At 47.0% G+C, this 21,186-nt stretch overlaps 1 protein-coding gene across 1 annotated transcript in view; it reads right to left on the bottom strand.

Annotated features, from left to right (window-relative positions):
- STK10 (serine/threonine kinase 10) overlaps nucleotides 1–21,186 on the bottom strand; it is a 153,707-nt gene that overhangs the window by 85,095 nt on the left and 47,426 nt on the right. Inside the window, exon 3 of the mRNA XM_010373315.2 lies at nucleotides 2,282–2,330. Coding sequence (XP_010371617.1) covers nucleotides 2,282–2,330 — 49 coding nt within the window. The remainder of the gene's footprint in view (nucleotides 1–2,281; nucleotides 2,331–21,186) is intronic.

Below are 21,186 nucleotides of genomic sequence, written 5' to 3'. Positions count from 1 at the left end.
TGAAAGTTCCTCAGTGAATATAGGGATGTCCTTTTAGTACATCTGCATTTGTGAAAGATAAACTTTCTCCAGATTCCGGCTCTTTCGGCATCTGCATATGCCCCAGTGACCCGCTGAGGGTTTTGGTCGATCTCATCAACAGGCTTCGGTTGTTCATTACAGTATTTCACACAACAGCTATAAAGCTGTGTGTACACAATCACCAATCCTGGTGATACGCATTTATACATTTTCCTTTTTGACCTATTTCTTTATGGGTGCGGGTCATCTGCTCATCATTTTTTTTCTTTTTTTTGAGATGGAGTCTCACTCTGTCACCCAGGCTGGAGTGCAGTGGCATCATCTCGGCTCACTGCAACCTTTACCTTCTGGGTTCAAGTGATTCTCTTGCCTCAGCCTCCCAAGTAGCTGAGATTACAGGCACCTGCCACCACGCCCATCTAATTTTCATATATTTAGTAGAGATGGGGTTTTGCCATGTTGGCCAGGCTGGTCTCAAACTCATGGCCTCAGGTGATCTGCCCACCTCGGCCTCCCAAAGTGCTGGGACTACAGGCGTGAGCCACCGCGCCCGGCCAGTCTGTTCATAATTGTTACACCTGTGCAACCATCCTTGGTATAGCTGTTTACACGTGCAAAATATGTACATTATTACTATTTGACAGTGTACAGTGGCCTGTGAAGCACCTTCATGTTTTTATGTTTCTCAAATTCCCCTTTAAAATATAAATACCAAGACTTTTTTTAAAGTTTTTTAAAGTTGTATTTGTGGGGTTTTGATCTTTCAGGATCGTACTTGACAGGATTTGAGACTTCGGGCATTTTGCTCTTTTGGGATTTCAACATTCAGGTTTATGGCCCTGAAGACTGTGTCAGGATTACGACTGGCTCCCTCCTGATGTAAACTCAGGGAAAATACCTTGAATGGTATGACATTATACTGAGCACCTCTCCTCTTCTGGGCCATCCCAGAATCCTTGACATGTCACTCAAACTTCCAGGCCTCTCCTCAGCCTCTCTGCACTCCATGCAGGGTGGCACGAGCCAGGGATGCTGTGGGACGGGCCATGGTTAGGAGTGGGTCAGCCAGACCTGGGTTCACAGCTCTCCTGTGTGATCTGGGTGAGTCCCTTAACCTTTCAAGTGTCAACCCAATCAAAAATAAAAGTGATACTTACCTGTCATTCCAGCACTTTGGGAGGCCGAGGTGGGTGGATCACCCGAGGTCAGGAGTTCGAGACCAGTCTGGCCAACATGGTGAAACCCCATCACTACTAACATACAAAAATTAGCTGGGCCTGGTGGTAGCCACGTAGTCGCAGCTACTTGAGAGACGGGGGCAGGAGAATCACCTGAACCTGGGAGGTGGAGATTACAGTGAGCTGAGATTGCGCCACTGCACTCCAGCCTGGGCAAGAGAGCGAGACTCCATCTCAAAATAAATAAATAAATAAATAAATAAATAAATAAATAAATAAATAAATAAAATATTCTTCCTGATTTTATTCCTGAGGATTAGAGGAGGACCACATATGGGAACGTGGCTACCACACTCTCTGGCATATAGTGACTATTCACAAAGGAATGGTCACTGCTAACATTTCACTGTGGTCATCGGCGTTGTTACTGCTCAAGCTTGCCCAGGACATTGAGACCTGACACTGTCCCCACAGAGCATTTACTGAATGTGTGGGTATCCCCACTTTTAACAACCTTCCTTGGGTATCTCGGTTTCACCTCCTGAGAGTGCTGTGGGGTCCAGCAAAGAAGGCATCACACCCATCTTAGGTCAAGAGGCCTCAAGAGGGAGAGTGGCCAGTTCCAGGACACACAGCTTCTGGAAAAGGGAGTGATGGACTTCCAGCAAATGTCCTGCATTCTCTTCAGGAACCCAAACCCCCGTCTCTACTAAAAATACAAAAACAAGCCATGTGTGGTGGCACACACCTATAATCCCAGGCTACTTGGGAGGCTGAGGCAGTAGAGTCATTTGAACCCAGGAGGCAGGGGTTGCAGTGAGTGAGATGAGATCGCACCACTGCACTCCAGCTTGGGCAACAGAGCAAGACTCTGTCTCAAAAAAGGAAAGAAAGAAAAAAAAGAACCTAAACCCTGCTCCTAAAAGCAGACAAAGCAGAGAAGTGCTCAAAGAGGCCATGGGAACTGACAGAGTGGGAGAATGGAGGTCCCAGTTCCCTAGACAGAGCCGTCCAGCAGTCAGGCTTAGGACTCCAAACGTGTGGTCTGGTCCCGGCAATGCAACGAATCAAGTAAGACTCACCCAGCATGATGGCGTCCACGGCTCCCCCTGGACAAAACTCAATCATGATCTGCAGAAAACACAGGGCAAAGTGACATCAGTGGGGCTGCCTAGCCGTCGAGATGGAACCCCACAGGGCACAGCCAGGCAAGGTCCAATATGCCCAATACCTGGGTACCCCTGCTCCTCAGCCCCTCCTCCTCCTGCCTTGGGAACCCGTCCCCCTCCCCCAGTGGGCCTCAACCCTCACAGGAGGCTCTCACACCCAGAGGAGTTGCTGGAGTGCTTCATTTTCTGAAGAAGGAAAACTAAGTCGCTATGAAGACCCGAAGCTTCAGCAAACACCTCTTCAGCCAAGCCCACACCCTCCCTCCTCGCTCCACCTGTGCGCCTGGTGCCCACCTGCCAGCTGCCCTGTTTCCTATGCTCCACAGCCAAGAACCTCAGGACGCCTTCCCGCCGGCCAAGCTGGCCAAGTCCTCTCAGAATCCCAGCACCTGTCTCAGGCTCCCTCCATCTTCCAGAGCCCTGGACCTTGCCGGCTCAGAACACCAGGGCCTCGAAGATCAGCTCAGATGGAGAAACTGAGGCCAAGAAAGGGGATGTAACTGACCAAGGCCATAGAGATTGTTCCTGGACTGGAAGCAGAGCTCCAAACCCTCAGGTCATTCATTCATTCATCATACACTGACAGGTTGCAGGCCCTGGCAGAACAGCCAGGTCCAGGCCCTCAAGGGGCTCCCAGCTTAGTGGAGGGACAGAAAGGACGATTACGGTAGAAAGGCTCTTCCAGCCCTGGTTCACTCCCATTCTCACTCTTTCTAGCCCACTCTGGGCTCTTTGCATAGATGCTTTTTCTTTTTCTTTTCTCTTACTTTCTCTCTCTCTCTCTTTTTTTTTTTTAGACAGAGTCTCACTCTTGTAGCCCAGGCTAGCATGCAATGGTGCAATCTTGGCTCTACCTCTCAGGTTCAAGTGATTCTCCTGCCTCAGCCTCCTGAGCAGCTGGGATTAAAGGCACCTGCTACCACGCCTGGCTAATGTTTGTATTTTTAGTAGAGATGAGGTTTCACCATGTTGGCCAGGCTGGTCTCGAACATCTGACCTCAGGTGATCCGCCCACCCTGGCCTCCCAAAGTGCTGGGATTACAGGTGTGAGCCACCCTGCCTGACCTCTTTTTTCTTAAAGTAGGGCTACAGGTGGTTGAGGAAGGGGGATGGCGTCACAAACTTCAGGACAGGCAGAATCACCTCTGAGCTTCCAGCTCCTGGCCCCTGCTTGTTGTGAAGTTCCTTCAACCCAGCTCAGCAGAGGCCCTGGAGAGTGGGGCAGTCAGGAAGACCCATGCTCTCTCTAAACAGGAAAGAAACCCTCGGCCACGGTCCAGCTGGACCAGAGACAGCTCTCCAGCCAGAGGAGGGTGGAGCAGACTCAGGAATCTGATGAGGCCTCCAGTTTGTGGCTTACCTTCCAGGGGCCTCCTGGCAATGTAAATATGACCCTGAGGTCATGTGGGTCCTATGAGGATGTGGTGATGTGTGGCTTTCGAGCCAGCCACGGCTGGGCCCATGGCCCAGGTCCACCACTCACCAGTGTGGCCGTGGACAGGTCACTTCAATCCTCTGAGACTGTGTCCTCAGCTGGAAAATGGGGCTGCTGATGCCGTTGCTCTGAACTGGGACCCCACCACTGGGCTACACTAGGGGTATAAGCCGGGCTGGGATGCAAGAAATCACAGTAGATGAAACAGGGGACTTTAACGTGGGCCAGGGATACTAGAGATACTAGGTTCCAGGGGTAGCAACCATTCCAGACCCTGCCAGTCTTGCCACATGCTGTGGAGGGTTGCATGCCATGGCAGAGAGCTGTGGAAGGCGGCACGGCCCACTTCCACACCACTGCCTGCTGAGGAGGACGGAGGCTTTCTGGGTCACTCTGGTCCTGCCTGGTCATGAACAGGCCTGAACTCAGCTTCCCCAAGACTCCTCTCTAACACTACAGTGACCTGTCAGCCTTGAATAAAGTCATCAGAAATGCATCCATGCATGCTGATACCGAACGCCAAGGAAGTGGTACTTCCTCCACCCAGTTGTTCACTCATTCATTCGTCCATTCATTTGTTCACTCTTACCCAACCACCATCCAACCAGCTTTTTCCCAGAGGCAAGGGAACAGACAGAGGTGACTTGGAAACAGGAAGGCAGTGACCTTCTGAAGCACAGCATATCATTCTGCCTTGTAGTAATTCTCAGCTCCACAAAAGAGGAAGAAAAATTCCACTAACTGCTAGAAAAAAACCAAGTCACAAGAGGTGATGATGGAGAAGAGGCAAAACTCAGTCACCATGCAAGGCCACCTACCAGCTGGGCGACCTGTGAGATGGGGATGATACACCCTAACCCTCATGGGAATGATAAGCTCATCCAGGCCTTGCCAGGTGCCTGGTTCCAGGATGGGACTCAGTTATGTGAGCTGTCACTATGATTCTTTCCTTGAGTTCATGGGTCTGTTTTTCTCATTTATTTTTGTTTGGGTTTTTTGAGGCTCCATGAAAGCCATCCTCTCCCCTCTCACCCAGAAATGTTCCTGTGCCATTCTATTGAATCCTTGCATATCCTGACGTTCCATCACCAAGCCCTGGTTGGGAACCCCTGCTTAGCCTCCCTAACACCTACTATCTGTATGGCCTTGGACAACCACCAATCCTCTCTGTAAAATGGACTAATATTACGTGGCTCTAGGATTTACTGTAAGGAACAGATGAGGTGGTACTTATAAAGACCCAGTTCTAGGCTGGGGGCGGTGGCTCACTCCTGTAATCCCAGCACATTGGGAAGCCAAGGCAGGCAGAACACCTGAGGTCGGGAGTTCAAGATCAGCCTGGCCAACATGGTGAAACCTCGTCTCTACTAAAAATACAAAAAGTAGTCAGGCGTGGTGGCGGGCGCCTGTAATCCCAGCTACTCAGGAGGCTAAGGCAGGAAAATCATTTGAACCCAGGAGGCGGAGGGTGGAGGTTGCAGTGAGCCAAAATCACACCACTGCATTCCAGTCTGGGTGACAGAGTGAGACTCTCTCTCAAAAAAAAAAAAAGACCCAGTCCTAATACACCGTGGATATGTAACCAGGTCAGACACTTCCCCCTTCTCCAACAAGGTGCCAACACAAAGGAAAAGGTTGTAAACTTGGGGTCGAGTCCTGGTGTGCCAGTTAATTGACTACGTGACCCTGGATAAGTCAATCTCCCTGAGCCTCCATTGCCCCATCTGTAAAATGGCCTAATAATCTCTTGCCTCCAACTTCATTGAGAAAGTTAAATGAGATTCCTTACATGAGAGAACAGCATGAAAAAAGCCACACAGTCAATATGTGTTTGCTAAATCTCTAACAAATGAAATCACCAGAAAGTTTCATGCTTAGAGCATGTTACTTAGGCTTCCTACAAAAATATGCCTTCCTCTCAGTCTGATTCCCAGGGAAAACAAAATAAAACAAAGAAATGCTTTCCCAGAACTACAATTTATTTATGTATTTATTTGTTTTTGAGAACTAAAATTTATGGACGTGCCATCAGCTGTTTTTTTGTGTGTTTTTTTTTGTTGTTTTTTTTTTTTTTTGAGATGGAGTTTTGCTCTGTCTCCCAGGCTGGAGCACAGTGGCGCTATCTCGGCTCACTGCAAGCTTCGCCTCCCAGGTTCATGCCATTCTCCTGCCTCAGTCTCCTGAGTAGCTGGGACTACAGGCATCCGCCACCACGCCCGGCTAATTTTTGTATTTTTAGTAGAGATGGGGTTTCACCATGTTAGCCAGGATGGTCTCGATCTCCTGACCTCGCGATCCGCCCACCTCGGCCTCCCAAAGTGCTGGGATTCCAGGTGTGAGCCACCGCGCCCGGCTGCCATCAGCTGTTCTTAAGAGTCAGTATGAGAAGTGACGAAACCTAGGCAGTTCCTGCATCTTTCAGTGAAGCTGTCCCTTACACAACACACTTACACAAGGTCCCTGTCCCCTCTCCAGAGGTCAGCGTTAGGAAAGCTCATGCATTCTGACAACCTGGCTTGCTTCCTCTTCTGCAGTTCAAGAGCTCCATAACCCCTTGAGTTTCCCTTTTATTTATTTATTTATTTATTTATTTGCCTTGGCTGCTGGGAAGCTCTGGGTTAAGTTCCTCAGCTTTGGTTTGACTCCCAGATTTTACTTGCTTTTTTTAGTAACTGGGTCTTAACATTTTTACCTTCAGCTTATCAGTGGCTGGAGGACTACAGGGAACTGGTATTATAAACTTGTCCAGGTTTTTTGCAGAAATACATGGGATTTAATTAATAAAACAATAGTCTCAATAGTAACCGATAAAATAATAGTTGAATGTGTCTCCCAGAAGGCATGTGTTGGAAACTGAATCCCCAGCATTGGGAGGTGGGACCAACAGTAATGGGAGGTGTTTAGATCATGAGGGCTCCACCCTCATGAATGAATTAGTGCTGATTATAAAAGGGCTAGAGGCGGCCGGGCGCTGTGGCTCACGCCTGTAATCCCAGCACTTTGGGAGGCCAAGGAGGGTGGATCACAAGGTCAGGAGATCGAGACCATCCTGGCTAACACGGTGAAACCCCGTCTCTACCAAAAATACAAAAAATTAGCCTGGCATGGTGGCGGGCACCTGTAGTCCCAGCTACTCGGGAGGCTGAGGCAGGAGACTGGCGTGAACCCAGGAGGCAGAGCCTGCAGTGAGCCGAGATCAGCACCACTGCACTCCAGCCTGGGCGACAGAGGGAGACTTCACCTCAAAAAAATAAAAATAAAAAAAGGAGCTAGAGGCTGTGAGTTCAGTTGCTGGCTCTCTCATACATGCTCTCTTGCCCTTTCCACCTTCCGCCACGGCAAGAAGGCCCTCGCCAAATGCGGGGCCCTCAACCTTGGACTTCCCAGCCTCCAGAGCCATGAACTAAATAAATTTCTATTGTTTACAAATTGCCCAGTCTCAGATATTCTGTTATAGCAGCATAAAATACACTAAGACAATGGCAATAAATACGAATAAAATAATAATCTCAATGCTTTAGGAAATTACTAAATATGCATGCTTAGAAGAAAGACTGGGCCAGGCGCGGTGGCTCAAGCCTGTAATCTCAGCACTTTGGGAGGCCGAGACGGGCGGATCACGAGGTCAGGAGATCGAGACCATCCTGGCTAACATGGTGAAACCCCGTCTCTACTAAAAATACAAAAAAAACTAGCTGGGCGTGGTGGCGGACGCCTGTAGTCCCAGCTACTCGGGAGGCTGAGGCAGGAGAATGGCGGGAACCCGGGAGGCAGAGCTTGCAGTGAGCTGAGATCTGGCCACTGCACTCCAGCCCGTGCGACAGAGTGAGACTCCGTCTCAAAAAAAAAAAAAAAGAAAAGAAAAGAAAGACTGGAAGCACAAAACCCATAGGAGGATTACAGGTAGTTTGTATCTTTATGTATTATATTCAATAACTACGTATTATCAAATTGCATATTAGAAATAAACATGATTTTTAAATTTTTTATTTTTTTATTTTTTTTAATTCAACCTAGGGGCTCTAATTTTTTGGTTTTTTTTTTTTTTTTGAGATGGAGTCTCACTCTGTTGCCCAGGCTGGAGTGCAGTGGCACGATCTCGGCTCACTGCAAGCTCCACCTCCCGGGTTCACACCATTCTCCTGCCTCAGCCTCCCGAGTAGCTGGGACTACAGGCGCCTGCCACCATGCCCAGTTAATTTTTTTTGTATTTTTGGTAGAGACGGGGTTTCACCATGTTAGCCAGGAAGGTCTCGATCTCCTGACCCCGTGATCCGCCCGCCTCAGCCTACCAAAGTGCTGGGATTACAGGTGTGAGCCACCGCACCTGGCTTTTTTTTTTTTTTTTTTTAATGGAAAGAACTGGCCTAGAATAACCTACCTCTACAGATATATCTATTCTTCTGGTGAAGGTCCCAGTGGTCCAGCCCCCTGCTTCCTGGATAAAGGGAGGCTCCTCAGGATTCAAAGCTAAAGGCCTCTAAGCCCTCACCAAGTCCAAAGTGAAGCCCGCTCCAGTGTCAAGGACTGATTCCTTGAACCTGTCAAGGGCATAAGCAGCCTGTATTTGCAGGTGGCTCAGGGTTTTCCCAGGACCTGAAGAACTGAGGTTTGTGGTCCGTTTAATGCACTGGTAAGTATCAACTGAGTGTCTACCAGGGGCTCTACTTTGCTAGGCAACAGCAGGGGCCACAAAAGTAGTATGTGATCAACCAGCACTATCTGAGCTCCTAGTGCGTGGCAAGCCTTGGGACTGAGGACCCAGGAGAATCAAACAGGTTCCTGCTCCAAGATCACCAGCTGAGAGAGATGTAGGATGAGTGGTGCAGGCGCACGGTGACTGTGTAACCCAGAAGCCTGTGGACACAGTCATTAACCTGCCTTAGAGCTATCCCAGAGGAAGCAGATATCCAGGCTGAGTTTTGAAGGGTGAATTTACCACACGGGGAAGGGTAAAGGCATTCCTGGCAGAACACAGAAGCAGAGGTGGGACAGCATGGAAAAGCGTGGAAGGGGGTAATGATGGAGCATTCCATGGGGTTCCAAAGGATGGGAATCCAGCAGGCTGGAGGTCAACTGGAACTAGAACTTGAACATCTCCAAGTATGAACCTAATCTGGAGAGCTGTGTGTGTGTGTGTGTGTCTGAGGAGATACACCAAAGGGTTTAAGCAAGGGGTGTTGTAGACAGGCTTTTGCTTCAGAAAGATCCCTCTGGATGCATTATTAAAGAAGGAAAAAACAGTGGGTTTGGGACAAACAGCAAAGAGGCCATTTCATGAGTCCTGGTGTTCTGGGCACCATGGCTACCTCCCCCTCCACATACAGCATTTCTTCCTTCCCCTTTGTGAAACAGCCATGAGAACTGGGTAGGACTTACCCATCCCCTGCAAGGGAGGGGTAGAAGCAGGGTACTAAGCCAGTCAGAAAAATGTTCTGCCTCTTGCCCTGATTCAGGGCTGGTGTCATCAGAGCTAAGCTGCTGAATTGTGCTTGCTGGTATGGAATGCCATGTCATCTCACTCTGGAGCTAATCAGGAAGCACACTGCTCTGATGGTTGCAGGAAGCCACGTTGCAACCACGAGAGAAGTGGGTGTGAAGACAAAGCTAATACACAGAGGAAGACAGAGAATCACAGGAAAATGGAGAACAAGCCTGCTCCCTACTGACTTTTTAGGCAGAATATGCAAACGAATTAATTTCTGCAGCTGTTTAGTAGGTTAGTTTAAGGTTTGCTGTCACTTGTTACCCGAAGTACCTGATCCCACACTTGGCAGGAGATGATGAGTAATCACATTCTCCGGGAGGCAGACTCCAGGTTGCACCAGCTGAAAATGAGACACCAATGGCTCTCCAACTTGAACGTTCGGCAGACTGCTTGTTAAAACAGATCACTGGGTCCCACCCTAGAGTTTCTGATTCAGTGGGTCCAAAGTAAGGTCCAAGAATCTGGTTTCCAACAAGTGCTCAGATGCTGCTGCTGTTGCTGGACCCCGGCCACATTTTGAGAACTACTGCTTAATGGGAATTTATAAGAGCAAGATGCCTGGACCCTGGGACCACATCTCTCCTCCCCTTAACAAAATACACTGTAAGACGATAAACTTGGGGGCAACCTGTCTCTTTTATGCTCCTTGTTATCCTAAATCTCATCATCAGTATTCCTTTTTCTCTTGCCTCAAACCACAGAGCAAGGGGCTTCAGTAGGATGTATGATCATCCTCGTCAGCCTTTACCAAGAGATGGTTTGAGAAGCCCTGAGCATTCACATAGACGCTTTGGGGATCTTCATGATTAAAGACAGTACTGCAGTCTGTTTCAATGAGTGTTTTTTAAAAAATTATTTCCATACCCTCCCATTTTAAATAAAAACTTTGAGGACCTCTAAATATGTGTCAAAGGGTATATGGGGGTTAGTAAAAGACCAGATGGATAAAAATGACACCAAAAGCACAAGCAACCAAAGAAAAAATAGATACACTGGACTTCATCAACATTAAGCATATTGTGCATCAAAGAACAATATCAAGAAAACAAAGCCTGGGTGCAGTGGCTCACGCCTGTCATCTCAGCATTCTGGGAGGCTGAGGTGGAAGGATCACTTGAGCCCAGGAGTTTGAGACCAGCCTGGGCAACATAGGGAGACCTCATCTTTACCCAAAAAAAAAAAAAAGGAAAAAAAATTTAATTAGCTAGGCATGGTGGCACACACCTGTGGTCCCAGATACTTGGGGGGCTGAGGTAGAGGAATCGTTTGAGCTTAGGAGGTCGAGAATGCAGTGTGCAATGACTGTGCCACTGCACTCCAGCCTGGGAGAAAGAACAAGACTCCGTCTCAAAAAAAAAGAAAAGAAAAAGAAAGCCACAAATGGAAAATATTTGCAAATCATATATCTGATAAAGGACCAGTATCCAGAATACATAAAGAACTCATAGCACTCAACAATAAAAGAGCAAATAACCCAATCTTAAAATAGGCAAAAGATTTGAATACATGTTTTTCCAAAGATGTACAAATGGCCAATAAGCATATGAAAAGACGCTTAACATTACTAGTCATTAGGGAAACACTAATCAAAACCAAAATGAGATACCACTTCACACATGCCAGAATGCTTAGAATTAAAAACATGAACAACAAGGCCAGGCATGGTGGCTCACGTCTGTAATCCCAGCACTTTGGGAGGCTGAGATGGGTGGATCACCCGAGGTCAGGAGTTCCAGATCAGCCTGGCCAACACAGTGAAACCCTGTCTCTAATAAAAATACAAAAATTAGGTGTGGTGGCACACGCCTGTAGTCCCAGTTACTTGGGAGGGTGAGACAAAAGAATCATTTGAACCCAGGAGGCAGAGGTTGCAGTGAGCCAAGATCACGTCACTGCACTCCAGCTTGGGAGACAGAACGAGACGCCATCTCAAAAAACAAAAGATAAACAACAGTAAGTGTTGGCAGGAATATGGAGAAATTGGAACCTTGATACGCTGATGGTGGTAATGTAAAATGTGCAGTCCAGGCACTTTGGGAAAGAGTCCAGAAGTTCCTCAATATGTTAAATGTAGCATTACCATTGATCCAAATGGCAATTCCCTCCTAGATATAGACCCCAAAGAATTTTTAAAATATGTTCATTAGCTGAACAGACTAAGATAAAAACTCAAATTATGGCCAGGCACGCTGGCTCACGCCTGTAATCCCAGCACTTTGGGAGGCCAAGGCGGGTAGATCACCTGAGGTCAGGCATTCGAGACCAGCCTGGCCAACACAGAGAAACCCTGTCTCTACTAAAAACACAAAAACTAGCCAGGCTTGGTGGCGCACGCCTGTAATCCCAGCTACTTGGGTGGCTGAGGCAGGAGAATCGCTTGAACCCAGGAGGCGGAGGTTACAGTGAGCCGTGCTCACATCACTGCACTCCAGCCTAGGCAACAGAGTGAGACTGTCTCAAAAAATAAATAAATAAATAAACAAAAGAAAGAAAAAGAAAAAGAAAAAACCCTCAAATTACTACCATCAGAAATGAAACAGGGGACATATTACTACTGATTTGACAGAAAAGACTATCAGAGAGTACTATGAACAACTGTATGACAACAAATTGGATAAACTAGATGACATAGAAAAATTCCTAGAAACACAACCTGGCAAGCCTGAATCATGAAGAAACAGAAGATCTGAACAGATGTAACTTCTAAGGAGACTGAACAGTAATTTAAAACCTCCAAACAGGCTGGGCGCGGTGGCTCATGCCTGTCATCCCAGCACTTTGGGAGGCCAAGGCCGGCGGATCACGTGAGGTCAGGAGTTCGAGACCATCCTGGCCAACATGGTGAAACCCCGTCTCTATTAAAAATACAAAAACTTAGCCGGGCGTGGTGGTGGGCACCTGTAGTCCCAGCAACTCGGGAGCCTGAGGCAGGAGAATGGCGTGAACCCAGGAGGCGGAGCTTGCAGAGAACCAAGATCACGCCACTGTACTCCAGCCTGGGCGACAGAGCGAGACTTCGTCTCAAAAAAATAAATAAATAAATAAATAAAGTAAAGAAGTGAAAGAATAGCTATTCCATAGGCAGAGCATGGCATTCCAAAAAATAAGAGGAGGAACGCGCCCACCTAGGTACAATGCTTGCTTATATAAAAGGTAACAAAAATCATGGAGGAGATGTGCTCTACTACAAGGGTTTATGATAAAGGATTGCTAATCTTTGTGTAACTACTGTCTTTCACAAGAGACTTTATTATTATCTTTATTTTTTTTTAATTAAACTTTAAGTTCTGGGATACACGTGCAGAACATGTAGGTTTGTTATGTAGGTATACACGCCATGGTGGTTTGCTGCACCCATCAACCCATCATCTACATTAGATATTTCTCCTAATGCTATCCCTCCCCTAGCCTCCCAACCCCCCAACAGGCCCCGGTGTGTGATGTTCCCCTCCCGGTGTCCATGTGTTCTCACTGTTCATATATTATTATCTTTAAAGTGAGACTTATTTTAAAACTAGTAATGTTTTTGTTCTTAAGATATCAGGACATCAGGACACTTCCTGGGTCTGTTACATCCTGGGTCTGTTTCTGTTCCCTTAACCATAAACACCTTATGGCTAAGAATACCTAACCTCCTGAGAATGTGACCCAGCAGGCCTCAGCCTCATTTTACCCAGCCCCTATTCAAGATGAAGTCACTCTGGTTTGAATGCCTCTGACATACTGATGCAAAGATACTCAACAAAACACTTGCAAATCATATTCAAATATTAAAAGAGATATTACACCATGACCAACTGGGATTTACTCCTGGAATGTAAGGATGGTTCAACACACAAAAACCTATCAACGTAATATACCACATTAACACGATGAAAGGAGATTTTAAAAAACCACATGATCATCTCAATTAAAGCAGAAAAAGCATTTGGCAAAGTTAAACACCACTTCATGAGAAATACTCAACAAACAAAATTGAAGAAAACAACCTCAACATATATAAAAGTCATATATTAAAAGGTTGTATATTGGGCCAGGCGCAGTGGCTCACGCCTGTAATCTCAGCACTTTGGGAGGCCGAGGTGGGCGTATCACAAGGTCAGGAGATCGAGACCATCCTGGCTAACACGGTGAAACGCCATCACTACTAAAAATAAAAAAAGAAAAAGAAAATTTAGCCGGGCGAGGTGGCAGGCGCCTGTAGTCCCAGCTACTCGGGAGGCTGAGGCAGGAGAATGGTGTGAATCCAGGAGGCGGAGCATGCAGTGAGCTGAGATTGCGCCACTGCACTCCAGCCTGGGCAACAGAGTGAGACTCCGTCTCAAAAAAAAAAAAAAAAAAAAAAAAAAGCCCTATATTAAAGGCCATATATTAAAAATGCACAGTTAACATCACACTTAGTGGTGAACAACTGAAAGCTTTTCCTCCAAGATCAGGAACAAGGCAAAAATGCCCACGTTCACCACTCCTATACAACACAGCACTGGGAGTCCTAGCCAGTGCACTTAGGCAACAAAATGAAATAAAAGACATCTAAATTGGAAAGGAGAAATAAAATTATTATTATTTTTTAAAATTGAGATGGAATCTCACTCTGTCACCCAGGCCTGAGGGCAGTGGTACAATCTTGGCTCACTGTAACTTCCGCCTCCCAAGTTCAAGCAATTCTCCTGCTTTAGCCTCCTGAGGAGCTGGAATTACAGGCATGCGCCACAATGCCTGGCTAACTTTTTTGTATTTTTAGTAGAGAGGGGGGTTTCACCATATTGGCCAGGCTGGTCTCGAACTCCTGACCTTGTGATCCCCCCGCCTTGGCCTCCCAAAGTGCTGGGATTGCAGGCGTGAGCCACTGCGCCCAGCCAATAAAATTACTTCTGTTGGTATACAACATAATCTTATATGTTGAAAATGCTAAAGATTATGCAAAAAAAGTTAGAATTAATAAACACATTTAGTTGCAAGTATGAGATAAGCATACAAAAATCAATTGTGTTTCTACATACTAACAATGAATAAACAAAAAATTCAATTTACAACAGCATCAAAAAAATGATGTACTTAGGAATATGTATATAGTATTCCCAAAAACTTAAGAAGAAATAAACTTTAAAAAGGAGGCAAAAGTCCTGTGCACTGAAAACTATAAATTGTTGCAAAAAAAAATTAAAGATTGGCCGGGCACGGTGGCTCACACCTGTAATCCCAGCACTTTGGAGGCCGAGGCGGATGGATCAGGAGTTCAGGAGATCGAAACCATCCTGGCTAACACAGTGAAACCCCGCCTCTACTAAAAAAATACAAAAAATCAGCCAGACGTGGTGGCGGGTGCCTGTAGTCCCAGCTACTCAGGAGGCTGAGGCAGGAGAAAGGTGTGAACCTGGGAGGCGGAGCTTGCAGTGAGCTGAGATCGTGCCACTGCACCCCAGCCTAGGCAACAGAGCAAGACTCCATCTTAAAAAAAAAAAAAAATTACAACACATATAAATGGAAGACATCCCAGGTTTACGGATTGAAGACTTAATATTGTTAAGATGTCAATACTACCCAACATGATCTACAGATGGAGTGTAATCCCTGTCAAACCCTGATGGCAGCTTTTACAGAAACAGAAAAATCTATCCTAAAATATCTATGGAATCTCAAGGGATCCTAAATGGCCAAAACAATTTTGAAAAAGAAAAACAAAGGTGGAGGTCGCACACTTCCAGATTTCAAAATGTACTACAATGCTACAGTAATCAATACGGTGTGGTACTGGCATAAAGACAGACATATCGATCAAGATAACAGAATGGAGAGTCCAGAAATAAGGCTGGGCATGGTGGCTCACACTTGTAATCTCAGCATCTTGGGAGGCCAAGGTGAGAGGATTGCTTGAGCCCAGGAATTCAAGACCAGCCTGGTCAATACAGTGAGACCCCATCTCTGAAAAAAAAAAAAAAGAGAGAGAGAGACGGGGGGTGGGGGGGAGTCCAGAAATAAACCTTCACATATACAGTCAAATGGGTTTTGGCAATGATGCCAACAAGACCAATCAATAAGGAAGGAGCAGTCTTTTTGATAAATGGAGCTGGGAAAACTGGATATATATTAAAGAGAGAAAAGGAGCCCTACTTTACCCCATACACAAAAAGCAACTCAAAATGAATTAAAAAGTTAAGTGTTAAGAAATTGAAGATGACACATATAAATGTGTCATAAAACTCCTGGAAGAAATCATAGGGGAAAAGCTTCATAACATCGATCTTGGCAATGATTTCATGGATATTACACCAAAAGCACAGGCAAAAAAAAAAAAACAACAACAAAAAACAAAGAACCCAAAAATAAACAAGTGGGATACATTAAACTAAAAAGTTCTGCACAGCAAAGGAGACAATCAGTAGAATGAAAAGGCAGCCTACAAAATGGGGAGAAATATTTGCTAACCATATATTTAACATGGGGTTAATCTCCAAAATACATAAGGAACTCCTACAACTCAATTGCAAAAAAACCCTAATATCCCAATTAAAAAATGAATGAAGGACTTGAATGGACACCTCTTCAAAGACGACATACAAATGTCCAACAGGTAAATAAAAAGATGCTCAACATCACTAATCATCACGGAAAGGCAAACCAAAACCACAGTAAGCGATCATCTTACACCTGTAAAAATGGCTATCATCAAGAAGACCAAAGATGACACGTGTTGATGAGGATGTGGAGAAAAGGGAGCACTTGCACACTGTTGGTGGGTATACAAAACAGTGCAGCTGCTATAGAAAACAGTATGGAAGTTCCTCAAAAATTAAAAACAGAACTACTTGGCCAGGTGTGGTGGTGCATGCCTGTAATCCTGGCACTTTGGGAGGCCAAGGCGGTGTATCACCTGGGGTCAGGATTTCGAGACCAGCCTGGCCAACATGGCAAAACCTCGTCTCTACTAAAAATACAAAAATTAGCCTGGAGTGGTGGCGCATGCCTGTAATCCCAGCTACTCAGGAGGCTTAGGCAGGAGAATTGCTTGAATCCGGGAGGCAGAGGTTGCACTGAGCCAAGATCATGCCACTGCACTCCAGCCTGGGCAATTGAGCAAGATTCTGTCTCAAAAATAAATAAATAATAAATAATAAATAATAAAAATAGAACTACTATATGATCCAGCAATGCCACACCTGGGTATTTATCCAAAAGCATTAAAAGCAGGATCCTGAGGAGATACCTGCACCCCCATGTTCATTGCAGCTCTATTCATAAAAGCCAAGATGTAGCAACAACCTAAATGTCCACCGACAGATGAATGGATAAAGAAAATGTGGTATGTACACATAATGGATCCCTATTCTGCCTTAAGAAGGAAATTCTGCAAAGTGAGACAATACGAATGAACCCTGAGGACATTATGCTACATGAAATAAGCCAGTCACGGAAAGACAAGTACTGCAGATTCCACTTAAATGAGGAATCTGGTAAAACAGTCAAACTCCTACAATCAAGAGTGGAAAGGCAGTTGCCAAGGGCTGATGTGGGGGAAATGGGGAGTTACTCATTACTGAGCACCAAGTTTCAGTTAAGCCAGATGAATAAGCTCCGGAGATCTGTTGGACAACACTACACCTATGTCTGTAACAATGTGCTGTACACGTTAAAATGTGTTTAAAGGGTAGTCTCACGTTAAGTGTTCTTATCACAATAAAACACAATTTAGGGCCAGGCGCGGTGGCTCATGCCTGTAATCCCAGCACTCTGGGAGGCCAAGGTGGGAAGATTGCTTGAGCTCAGGAGTTCGAGACCAGCCTGGGCAACAAAGTGAGACCCCCCCGTCTCTACAAAAAATACAAAAAAAAAAAACTAGCCAGGCATGGTGGTGCATGCCTGCGGTCCTAGCTACTCAGGGGGCTGAGGTGGGAGGATGGCTTGCGCCCAGGAATCAGAGGTTGTAGTGAGCCAATTGCGCCACTACATACATTCCAGCCTCGGTGACAGAGCCAGACCCTGTCTCAAAAAACAATTTAAAAGAGAGAAAAAGAAGGTGGTCCTGCAAGGGCTGAGATACAGGTAACACATTCTGGTAAGGCAGGTGCCTGCTCTATCCGGGCCCTCTCATCAGAGGCATGGTCTCTGCACCTAGGAGCTCCTTGTTTCCCTGGCGACCTCAGCCCATATGCACTCTCAGAGGGTGTCTGATGGGGGATGTCACAGCAGCCTGTAATCGCCAGCTTTCTTCTCTGGCTGAAGGCCAAAGGAAACTGGACACCTGTGTTCCATGACCCCCATCAGTTTAGACTGAGCAGCTGTCGTGGTGCCGTGTAAGGGCTGGGGCCTTGCTACGTGATCCTGGCAGGCCGCATCACCTCTAAGGTAACTCGTCCATCCATTCATAAATGTATCAGGCACCTGCCCTGTACCAGGCATTGTTTTAGCTGCTGGGAATGCAGCAGTGAAGAAACAGCTTCTGTCTCCCGAGAGTTCACATTAAGGAGGCCAGTCTATGGGTCTGGGTGGTTATCTCTACCTGCCAGGCAGGGATAAATGATACAGCACACGTCACGCGCCCAGCATTAGACCTGCACGCCTCAATTTAAGTAATTATTTGCCTTCTTGGCACAGTGTCCACTTAGACCTGCCGTGGGGCTGACTACTACACAAACATCTTTTGGTGCAAATTAGGAATCAGCTGAACACTGCTCAGGACTGACAGAGCCAGGATTTTACAATCTCTCTTCTCCACCAGACCAATCCTCTGGGAATAAATATTGACACCAAAGCGCTGTGCCAAGTTGATCTCCGCCCTTCTAAGTAATGCGCACAAAGAAAACACAACGTGTGCAGGCATTCTACGGTTTTACATCATGTCCTCAAAATCCCCACAAGGCAGGCAGTTAGCACGTTAACCTGGGACAGCCTCGGTATCCCCATTCACGACACCTAATGCAATTTGAGAGCTTACTCTGTGCCAGGCCGTATGCTAAGTGCTTTCCATGGATTATCTCACACTCATTATTTGAGGTAGGTATCCTAAAAATGCCTGGACCTCATAAGATTTATTGTGAGGATTAAGTAGGATAACGTATGTCAGAACAAAAGACATTGCCTGGTACACAGTAAGTCAATGCCTGAAAAATGTTATCAAGTACTACCAGCACTAGGTATTATTTTATTCCCATTTTACGTATGGGGAAACTAAGGCTCAGGAAGATTAAGGTCACAGATAAGTGGCAGAGATCTATTAAGCACCCCATCCCTCCTCATGCCTCAAGGAGGAAGCCACAAACAAGCTGGGTCCCAGCCCTCGGTTGGGTGGGGGGAAAGGCCACTCTGTCTCTTTGCTGCAGCCCTCTCTGGGCCCTACTGGTCAGCACACACATACCAAGTGAGCTTGCTCACCAAAGATAAGGAAGCCAGGATGTCCCAGCCCAGATAAGGGTGAGCCTGAACCATCCACGGGTTTTAGACATTAACTTTTACAGCCCATAGGCAGTAGGGCCAGCAGGAATTGGGTTAGCACTGTCACAGCCCCAGCTGTCCTCAAGAGAAAACCAAGTGCTAGGTGCAGTGGCTCATGAGCTCAGGAGTTCGAGACCAGCCTGGGCAACAAGGCCAAACCCTGTCTCTACTAAAAATACAAAAGTCAGCCAGGTGTGGTGGCACATGTCTATAATCCCAGCTACTCGGGAGGCTGAGGCAGGAGAATCGCTTGAACTGGGAGGCAGAGGCTGCGGTGAGGCAAGATCGTGCCACTGCACTCCAGGCTGAGCAACACAGCAACACACTGTCTCAAAAAAAAAAAAGAAAAAGAAAAAGAAAAAGAAAGAAAGAAAGCAAGAAAAAGAAAAAAGAAAGCAAGAAAATTAAAGGCACATTCACTCCAGAGGTGAGGCATCAATACCCAGTGGCCACACCGTGCTCTGGGCCTGGGTCCCCTCACCTCCCCGGGCTTTCCTGAGGCCAAGAGCATGTCCTGGGTACACAAAGGTGCTCAATAAACAAATGTTAGCAAAACTCCTAGAACTCAAATTAAATAAGCCACAGCCAGGAGGTGTGGACATGGTCCTGGGTCTGCCACCGTCCTTCTGTGGGGCTGTCCTGACCTCTTTCCTGCTCTGAGCCTCTGCAGTTTTCCCATCTGGAAAATGAAGCTCTCAACAACGATAAGGTCATTTGCAACATGGACTGTGTAGGTTCAAAGTGACAGAAGTCACTTGATCTTGAAGAAGCAGTTTACATCTGAAAAACTCCCTTCATATGACCCATTATGAAATCCCAGGACCTAGTACATCATCTTAAGTGTTTGCTGAATAAATGAATGAGTAAACATGAATGAAAAATTTCAGTAGCCTTAAGATACCCAGAAATCAGGGCAGAACAGCCAAAAGATGGCTAACAGAGATGACAGCCACATTGTGCAAACGAAGCAGGACAAAGGCAAGTGAGTCCCTCCCTCTACTGCCAACGAAGAGAGAAGAGATGATGGCTGCCATTATTGAGCCGCTAGTGCATACCTGGCATGGCGCTAAGTGTTTGATAAGCATTCCTTCACTTAATCTCATGAGCAACTACATATATTCCTGTTTTACAGATGGGGAAACTGAGGTTTTGTGGGGAAGGGGCTTCCCCAAAGCCACTCAGCTCATAAGTGACAGAACCAGGGTGCAGACCAAGGCTAGTCCTACTCCAAGACACATAGACAGCCTAACTGTGTAGCCATGGGCAAGCCGCTTTCCCTCTCTGGGCTTGTTTCTTCCTGCGGAAACAGAGGTAGGCAAGGCCATCAGCCCCCCAGGCCTCCCTGCTGTCAGTGGGGCGGTGCTGGGAACTTCCTTAGCCTCCCCGATACAGCCCAGAAGCCAAAAGTTATCCAACCAAGGCCTCCGCCTGCGAAGCAAGTCCCTGGAGGCAGACACCAAAAAACACAACAGTCAACCCAGAAATGTCCTCAGCATATCAGCAGCCAGCTGCTGTGGGTGGAGTCGCAGAATCTCCCCATCTCTGAGCTCCAGGACAAACAATGCTGCCATTGACGAGGCAGCCTACACCCCCAGGCCTCCCAGGAACGCTGGGCTGGCCATGTTCCTCCACCCCCGGCCTCACCCACCACCCACCACATTCGAAGGAAGCCTGGGGAAGGAATGAGGGCTGCCCTTGAGCAGGTGAACTGAGTTCACCCATGGGCAAGGGCATCTGGAACAGAGGGAGTGACCTTCAGGTTCCTAAGTGTGTACGTGCCAGGGGGCGGGGTGGAGGGAGTCCTGCCAAGGCAAAGGGGAGGGATCATCTCAGGGATGACTTAGATACACCCCACTCCTTTTACAGATGCAGAGACTCAGGTGGTTCCACACCTAACCATGCGTGCCCAAGTCCCAAGGCACCTCAGGATGGAACCAAGGCAATCCCATTTCAGGGGGCCTAACTCCCTTGGGTACTATGTGGCCCACAGGTCACAAGCACTGGCTCTGGGGTCAAAGTCCCCTGAGCTTGAGTCCATCCCATCTTCCAGAAATGCCAAGATCAGGGCTAAGATCAGACTCTGTGTAGATGCTAAACGGACTTCAGCCCTAGCAAAGAGGCAAAGGCAGTTGTGTGTCTGCAGGGACATTTTTCATCCATTTGACCGTCTGTCTCTCTGGCCACTGTTCTCTAAAGCCAGCTCTGCTAAGAACAGTGCTGGACACAAAGGGGAAGGAGCCAGGCCCATGCCCCTGCCCTGAGGGAAGTGACCCCCAGGGAGGAGGTCAGGAGATGGACTCACAAAACCCAGGACAAACATAAGAAGGGACAGGGAAAAGCACACAAGCTGCTGGAAGGTGGCACATTCAACTCAAATTGCTAAAGGTTTTGTAACCTTTGAGTTGATCCTTGAGGGACAGGTAGGACTCAAACCAAGAGAGGGGGTGGCAGTGCGGGACGGTG

The sequence above is a fragment of the Rhinopithecus roxellana genome, chromosome 3 (genome assembly GCF_007565055.1).
Source record: "Rhinopithecus roxellana isolate Shanxi Qingling chromosome 3, ASM756505v1, whole genome shotgun sequence".
NCBI classification, from domain to species: Eukaryota; Metazoa; Chordata; class Mammalia; order Primates; family Cercopithecidae; genus Rhinopithecus; species Rhinopithecus roxellana.
Note: the sequence above shows the minus strand (reverse complement) of the source record. Positions and strands in the feature narration are given on the sequence as shown.